Genomic DNA, 8,796 nt, shown 5'->3' with positions numbered 1-8,796 from the left:
ATGAAAAGGGTTTCACACACACACACACACACACACACACACACACACACACACACACACACACACACACACACACACACACACACACACACACACACACACACACACACACACACACACACACACACACACGGCAGGCAGTCAAGTATGGTGTAAGATTTCATTCATAAGTATTTGTATGCATTGGAGAAATCTGTTGGTATTTTGGAAATCTGTGTTCATCTGCCTGGCAATGAGCATATAACACACTCGAGAAATATCAAATGAATTCAGTTGCACTTAAAATTGATCGGCTTATCCATTAGAATATGAATAGAAATGTTAAGGCAAGTTGTGTGTATACTTTCCTCAAACAGTCATATTTCTAACACACAAACAGAGAGAGGGAGAGAGACCACCGATTAAGTTAGTTCACAGGTAAAACACACATGCACTCACACATAAATAATGTGCCCACCTGAGGTGTGAGATGTAGGGCAGACACTGAAGGAAACTCCTCACTTCACTCTCTTCATCTGACCAGCCTCTCAGCTCTACTGGTCTCTTCTGGGTCTGGAGTTTCAGCACTTCCAGGAGAAGGGAGGCCTTTGTCTTTGATAGGTCTATGGAAAAGTGATCAGGAAACATCTTGCAAAAATACTGGAAAGATGGCAGGAGCCTCCGAGCTGTTTCATCCTCATGGGACTGGAGATGGACAGACAGATTCAATAGGAAATCACTCAGGAAGAGACGCTTAATTTCAACATTATGATTTCTTTCATAAGGGAAGCTGCTGTGGCTGCATGCAGAGGACAGACACTCAGACAATCTTCCTCTTGAGGTGGAGTCCCACTCATCTGCTGCCACACTGAGGTTCACCAGGAACTGGACAGCTTCTGCATTTGGCGGGTAACTCAGAGTTTTCCGATAGAAGCTATGGAAGGAAAATATTATTGTTACAACAGTAAGTGCAGAAGATTCACCTGTCCTATATGAAAAGGGTTTCACACACACACGCACACGCACACGCACACACACACACACACACACACACACACACACACACACACACACACACACACACACACACACACACACACACACACACACAGCAGGCAGTCAAGTATGGTGTAAGATTTAATTCATAAGTATTTGTATGCATTGGATAAATCTGTTGACATTTGGGAAATCTGTGTTTATCTGGCTGTAAATGAGCACATAACACACACTTGAAAAACCTCAAATGGAGTCAGTTGCACTTAATTTTTTTTGCTACAAACGCTTATCCATCAGAATGTGAATGGAAATGTTAAGGCAGTTTAAGTAGCTTAAACTGCAGCATAAACAGCTTTCCTCAAACACTCATATTTCTAACACACACGCACATGTACACGCACGCACACGCACACACAAAGACAATGATGGTGAGAGAGAGAGAACACAGATAAAGTACACAGATAAAACACACATGCACTCACACATAAATAATGTGCCCACCTGAGGTGTGAGATGTAGGGCAGACACTGAAGGAAACTCCTCACTTCACTCTCTTCATCTGACCAGCCTCTCAGCTCTACTGGTCTCTTCTGGGGCTGGAGTTTCAGCACTTCCAGGAGAAGGGAGGCCTTTGTCTTTGACAGGTCTATGGACCAGACTGGACCGGCTGACTGGAATAATGGCTGTAGAGCTGGGAGGAGACTACTGGCAGTTTGCATCTTGTGGTCACTTATATGTGAGTACAGATCTAAGAGGAAGTCAAATTCACTGAACTGCACATCAAAGAGTGTATGCAGTATCCTGACTGTGGTGAATGTAGATCCCCCCTCAGAGAGAGCTGCTTGCAGACACAAATCCATAAGGAATGACTTCACTTTGTGCTTCCACTCCACAGAAGATGTTCCCTCAAACAGAGGTTGAGTCAATCTGTTACAAAAAAGAAAACACATAGAATACAATTTCAAAACCTACATTTTGTCAATTGCCTTTAACCCCCTGGGCGCCACAGGCGACTTTTGTCGACGAGATGCCGTATTGATTACAACGGCCGTTTTTTTTCAAATACGATATCAAATGTAGTTCAACTTCCACTCCATTGGGTGGCAGACATGTAGTACTTCAGTTCTAAACACATTGGGACGCCTTATATGGTATTTTGTTTAAGAAAACTACAAAACTACAAACCTCGGACATTGCGGAAGTAACTTCTCCCCTGTGAAACAACGCGAAAGACGGAAGCAGCCTTGTAGTGACATTACGTGGATAATTCTACTGAATAAACGACCAAATGCACTCAAATGGTAACTTGTCATGATTGTTCAAATGTATTCATCATATATTTCGCCCCTAAATGAGGTAATATGCAAACAGGAGTGTATTTTCTGCCGCGTTATACTTCCCATGTTACTGTTGCCTGAGGGAAACTATCGACAGCCTATTCGTCGATCATGGGGACTGTAACAAGAAAACCCTTCATTCATTCACTTGTAAGTACACAATAGAAGTGTTCGTTTCTGCAGGAGACTTGTATATTGAGGAAGGGAAGGTTTTTTTCCGATCGAGATGCGAGGTAATTTCATGCTGCTTTGTAGGCTATACTGTCGCTATGCTGGCGACGTTCATTGCAACGACAGGGGAATGATGCAACGCGTCGTAATTTGCCTGTTACATAGTCAATATTCATCATCTGGAGGGTGACAGTGGTCAGGATGTTTGTAGAAGAGCTTGTATACTAAGTAGAAAAGTAAATGAAGACAAAAGAAGTGCGCATATTCCTGCCAACAGTGGGGGATGGAGTGAGAGGAGTATGCGCCCGAGACACAGAGGTCTCGTGCGCATTCTACTCGGTGCAAAACGGAAGCATAGTTCACGCTACTCGACACTGTTCCTGCCGACTGCAGGTCTAAATAAATAGCAATGCTATTCTAATGATATAATAATAGTAATAATTATGTCCAATTGCGACCTGACTGAGTCTATTTGCAACAAAAAAGTGTGATACCAGCTGGGGTTTGGTACATCAGAAAGACATGGGCGATATAGGCTAGGTAACCAACCCCCCCCCCACCCCCCCCCCCCCCCCCCCCCCCCCCCCCCCCCCCCCCCCCCCCACACACACACACACACACACACTTTCCTTATATCACCTATTTGTATATCAGTAAATGTAACACTGGGTTTGAATAGATATTTGCAAGTTTTTAGACATGTAGCCCATACCCAGAGTCCTTCAGGGTGTACGCTGACAGGCCTACTGTAGGCTACTGTAGGCCTGCTGTACTTGGTTCAAAGACACACAAGTGGACAAAATGCACATAATACCCCTAGTGTGGATAGAATCTGTATGCTGGGCATTGCTGTGAAGGGTGTCCATGCACTAAAAAATAACTTGTCACCTTCATAGACCAGTCCCTACAGGCAAAACGGCAACCGTCCATTCACTTGTGTTTGTCACTATGCTACATTGTTGCACTATATTAGTTACAAATTACACTTTTAGTGTACAATTTATTGCTTTCTAGACCAAAATGTATGCACAGAACATAATAGTGAAGGTGTCTGGGGAAGTTTTATAAATTAAATTAGATAAATTATTAAAAATATTTTGAAAATATGCAAAAATATCCAATAACTCATTATAAATTCAAAATGGCCGACACCATATGACGTCATAATATGCAAATTAGATGGGATAATTTACTCCCAAAATAAACGTTGGGTCATCCTCAATATTTGTCTCATTAATTGTCAGGCTCTATCTATTACCCATGTTAAGCCACAGCCTTTTGAATATAACATGTCAAAATCATCAGTTTTGGGCAAAAACCTGTGGCGCCGAGAAGGTTAATGTGTCACCATAACATAATGTAGTCTTTTTTTAACCATACATGAATCACACGTACTCAGAATGGTTGTTTAAATCACAGTCCTACGTAAAATACAGATTACATAGATTTTGATCAATTCATTTCAGCTCTACCCTGTGTTCACTGTCTATATTGCAGTATCTATATCACACGTTTTATAGCAACACAAGAATTACTTTATTTTACACACCTCAGCTGTGAGATGTAGGGCAGACACTGAAGAAAACTCCTCACTTCACTCTCCTCATCTGACCAGCCTCTCAGCTCTACTGGTCTCTTCTGGGGCTGGAGTTTCAGCACTTCCAGGAGAATGGAGGCCTTTGTCTTTGACAGGTCTATAGACCAGACTGGACCGGCTGACTGGAATAATGGCTGTAGAGCTGGGAGGAGACTACTGGTAGTTTGCATCTTGTGGTCACTTATATGTGAGTACAGATCAAAGAGGAAGTCAAATTCACTGAACTGAACATCAAATAGTGAATGCAGTATCCTGACTGTGGTGAATGTAGATCCCCCCTCAGAGAGAACAGCTTGCAGACACAAATCCATAAGGACTGACTTCACTTTGTGGTTCCACTCCACAGAAGATGTTCCCTCAAACCGAGATTGAGTCAATCTGTTAACAAACAACATAAAGAATAATACAGCTCTTAAAATGGAATGCAATTCACTACCTTACATTTAACCTTGAAATACTTAACATAATAAAAATGTTCTAATTATTTTTTAACACAATGACTACCAACTCATGGGAAAACACGTTTTCACTTCCCATGCGTTGACTCCCAAAGGTTTAAGTGGATTCTGAATCTACACATTCTAATGCACATTCTGTGTGGTTTTTGTAATTATGTGATGAACAGAACTGACATAGATCATGAAAACACCTACAGTCAAAACTCCTAGTCACGATTTGGATATTTCATCTCTTCAACTTATCACAGCACAGTATTTGAGTTTTATTACAGCGAATGAAATCATGCACGCTTCCCGTTCATGTCACACCAAGTCGCCTGAGTCATCAAAACATACCTAGCGTCTTGTCAGTGCTAGCCGTAAACACAGGCCTACAGAAGGATGAGGTTTGCTGTCATCAAATTAGGAGTGAAAATGGAAGTTTGGAATGCACAACAGCTCAATACAGCAGCAGAAACTAACATTGGTGAGTGTATTTTGGCGCATCTACTTTTTTCTATATTTGAATGACACATGCCCATCAGGATTCACAAGTAACTAGCGCTTCAGATGATAATATTAGCTGTAAACAGAAATGATCCAGGTGTTTTTTCATTAAAATGGTTAACTTGGAAGCTACTGGTCTTGTCTTTGGGGCGTGAAAATATATTTAGATCCTCAATTTAAAGTTGGAGAGTCAAAGAGCGCATCAAAGGGCTTTTTCACCGTTCAAATGGGGGAAAACGCTATTTGTAGCTAAAGTAGCCGTCACTTAAAGGTACACTGTGCAGGAAATGGTCCAAAAAAAGGTACTGCCACTATGCTGCTCATTGAAACTGTTTTGCCTATTGCCAAATTTGATCTTTTCATTAAAGTTGACTAAGTAATAAAGTAATATTTTCTAGTATGGCCCAAGTACAGTCATTTTTGCAGCTAAAAATTGCCATTTCTAGAAATTCAAAATAGCAGACCATGGAGAAGATCCCCCCTTTCATGTATGAACAAGGCCGACAGGCGGACAACAGATGCGTCCCTCTATGCCAGTTCCAACAATGCAATTTTTTTCCCCCAAACACCCCCCTGGCCTCCTCCTAACCTGTCAACGCCCCCCTGAGGATGTAGCCTACTTTTTGTTTATTGGTCATCATGGACACTCCAAATAATGTGGCAGGCAGCAAAATGGCAAGACATGGCTTTATTTTTTGCAGTTTAGGCTATAATAAGCTTATCATTCTTGGATTTGGAAAAGAACCATATGATTTCAAATTTCACATAGATGAAGGCTACATTACAAATGACCAGACATTTATTAGTATCAACCTTTAGTATCACGCCATTTCAGCATCATGTGCATGTGGGAAAGAATCTAAACATCGGCAAATATTAAATAAATAAAATCGTTTGGATGAATCATGTGCTTATGTTTTCACCCTTTAGGTGAATTATGCGCTTATTTTTCAAAACCAGCTTCACCGTCAAGGCACAAAGCAGTGAGCTCCCGTGCCAGAGTTTACCAAATTCAAACGACTACAAAGCAATTACGAAAGACGCGTTATGTCCTGTGCTCTCTCTGAGCGCAGCGAAAAGCACCTGTGGGGTACGAGGCCGCCAACGAAAGAACCTCCCTGTAGGCTACGAGTAGGCTAACACACCGTATGTCAAATGGCCCAGCTGTCTACTTGTAGTTCGAGCACCATGCTCCAGTGCGCAGCGCAAACTGACTACTGAAAAGGCAGAAGTAAACTCGCTGGGAATATTAAAAGGGATGCTCGTAGGCTACACACAGACCTCTGAACCCGATTTTGTGGACTGGAGAAAAGCGGAGGAAAATGTGAATGTTATGAAACAAAAAAAGCTAACCAAACGCCCCTCTATGCACGCACAAAGGAAAATGTGAATGTTTTGAAAGGAGAAATGCTATAACCAAATGGTACAGGTCAACGTTTAGAGGAAGAGCTGTATGCGCTGCGGGTCGCCTGTCAACTAATTACGGTTCCATGCCGTGGAGCGTTATGCAATGCAAACGCCTCTCTATCCGAGCACAAACATCTGTGTCAAAAACTGCCTGCCGACTAAATCGGTCATTTCCGCGAGTTTCTGACGAACCAAAATAAAGTTGCCTCCCATTGTCCAAACGCAAAACAATGGCGGAAATTGAATGCCCCCCTCAGTTGTCTCACAATGCCATCAGCCGTCTTGCCTGTTTGGTAATATGTTCTGGCTTGCACGCATTCGCTCCGGTCCAAAATGGCAACTCTGCCGCCTTGTGGCCACAGTAAGGAACAATTGGCTTGCACGCATTCGCTCCGGTCCAGGATGGCAACTCTGCCGCCTTGTGGCCACAGTTAGGAACAATTGAAGGAATGCGTTTCAGACGAATGCGTTTCAGACGGACGGACGGACGGACGGACAGACCCTCTTATAGAGATGCTGGGACGCATCTAAAAATGCAATTTTTCCAGTCATATTGAATACTTAGAATTTGATGGTGGTGGTAAATATTCATGAAAAAGGTAACATTAGTGAATGGATAACATTAATTCTGGAAATGAACAACTAAAAATCTTACACAATGTCCCTTTAAAGTTGAATAATTCCGGAATGGAGGAAGCTAGGAGCATACCGTTTTCATATATAAAAAAGATTCTGAGCTTTCGAACAAGCCCTGGCATGTGTCTGTAGGTCTTAGACAAAATATTGGGTGGCTGTTCAAAAAATATCAAAAATTGATGAAACTGCTGGGAGTCTAGAGCTAAAATTCTAAACAAGGCCTGGGACTCAATGTTTTAAAGTGCATATTTACAGTGACTCCCAAAACGGCAAAAATAAAGATGAACGTGGGCATGAAAACAAAATGGCAAGAGTGCCAGACTATAGCTAGCCACTACTTGACACCAAGTTCTCTGAAACACAACCTTCTCCCATGACGGTCCACCGGACACTGAGGCTCTGAGCCATTTACAGAGTTAAGCCATGTGTACACCAACAGTGACCAATGCTACCTGAGCGATGGAAGTCATCATATCTCTATGGACGGTCTGCAACTAAAGCCAGGCTTACACTGTGCGATTTTTGCCCCAATTTTGCCACGATTTGTCACTCGCACAAGTTTTTAAGAGTCGGGACGATTTCTTGCTCAATCGCAGGTCAATTTCGCATCGTGTAGTGTACATGGGGTAACGACAAGCGATTTCACGTCACAATCGTGCAATCGCAGGGTCGCAAGAAAATCAAAACTGTTTGAAATCCTGGTCGTGCCTCATGGGTAAATCGCACAGTTAAAGCAGTGCTACGAGCCGATTTGACACTAGACATGCACAAATGAATAGGGCCGTGCGATTCGCTCTTGATCTCGACCTCATCTCTACCTTAGGTACGCACTTCCCTCCTCTGCAGCCCCGTGAAACATGCCTGTCTTGTCGCATAGTGGGAGCATTCGGCTTGCATCCGACTGTCTGCTCGTATAGTGTGAGGACGTGAGTCGTGAGATGTGAACTTTTAAATGATTAAATTAACTCGTGCAGTGTGAGAAGGAGCTTAATATAATACCCACGAGTGAAAATATCGCACAGTGTATGCCTGCCTTAAAGCTGGATCAAAGCGACTTTAGCAAATTTCAGCGATTAAATTCATCCAGAGAGAATAAAGCAAATTCATGGCGATGAATTCACGCCTTCTGGGCCAGAGTTGAGCAGATTTCATATCTATACATAGATCAGTGCCATGCTTAGCCTTAAAACCAAACAACTTTTGTCAGAACAAAGCATAACGTTTTGGGGGGGCAAATCCATCCACCTAGTCAGAAGTTATGGGCCAAACAAAATTCGGCCATCTTGAAAGTTTTGGCGTCTATAATCTGATCAGTTCATGTACCTACCCTAGAGCATTAAAACACCAGATCTGGGACAAATCCATCCATCAGTTCAAAAGTTATTGCACTAACACGAATGTCCTAATGGGCCGGAAGCTCTGTTTTCCATTTTCCATTCCATACCTTTTCCACTCTGTTTCCACTTGACCGCGTTTGCCAACTTATGGAAGCTAGGCTTCATTGTGACTACAATGGGAACCAATCAGAGTGAAGCTTCTCCTCTATTCCAATTTTTCTAGCATAGATCACTTTTGATGTACACACAGCTTTACAACCGCTCCCTCAGGTAAGACCCCATTCACAAAATAGCTGCTGCATTTTAGATTAGTTACAACTGCCCGAGTGGCTTTTGGAGAAGGTCTACAAGTAGAGCACTGCAATGGTGAACTCTACAGGAAATAAAAGCAT

The 8,796-nt window shown here is 42.5% G+C and overlaps 1 protein-coding gene across 1 annotated transcript in view; it reads right to left on the bottom strand.

Annotated features, from left to right (window-relative positions):
* LOC134467110 (uncharacterized) overlaps positions 1-747 on the bottom strand; it is a 2,751-nt gene extending 2,004 nt beyond the window's left edge. Inside the window, exon 1 of the mRNA XM_063221031.1 lies at positions 458-747. Coding sequence (XP_063077101.1) covers positions 458-627 — 170 coding nt within the window. The 5' untranslated portion in view covers positions 628-747. The remainder of the gene's footprint in view (positions 1-457) is intronic.
* Between the last annotated feature and the right edge of the window lie 8,049 nt (positions 748-8,796).

The sequence above is a fragment of the Engraulis encrasicolus genome, chromosome 17, assembly GCF_034702125.1.
Source record: "Engraulis encrasicolus isolate BLACKSEA-1 chromosome 17, IST_EnEncr_1.0, whole genome shotgun sequence".
NCBI lineage: Eukaryota > Metazoa > Chordata > Actinopteri > Clupeiformes > Engraulidae > Engraulis > Engraulis encrasicolus.
The sequence above is the reverse complement of the archived record's forward strand: the minus strand, read 5'-3'. Positions and strand labels throughout refer to the sequence as shown.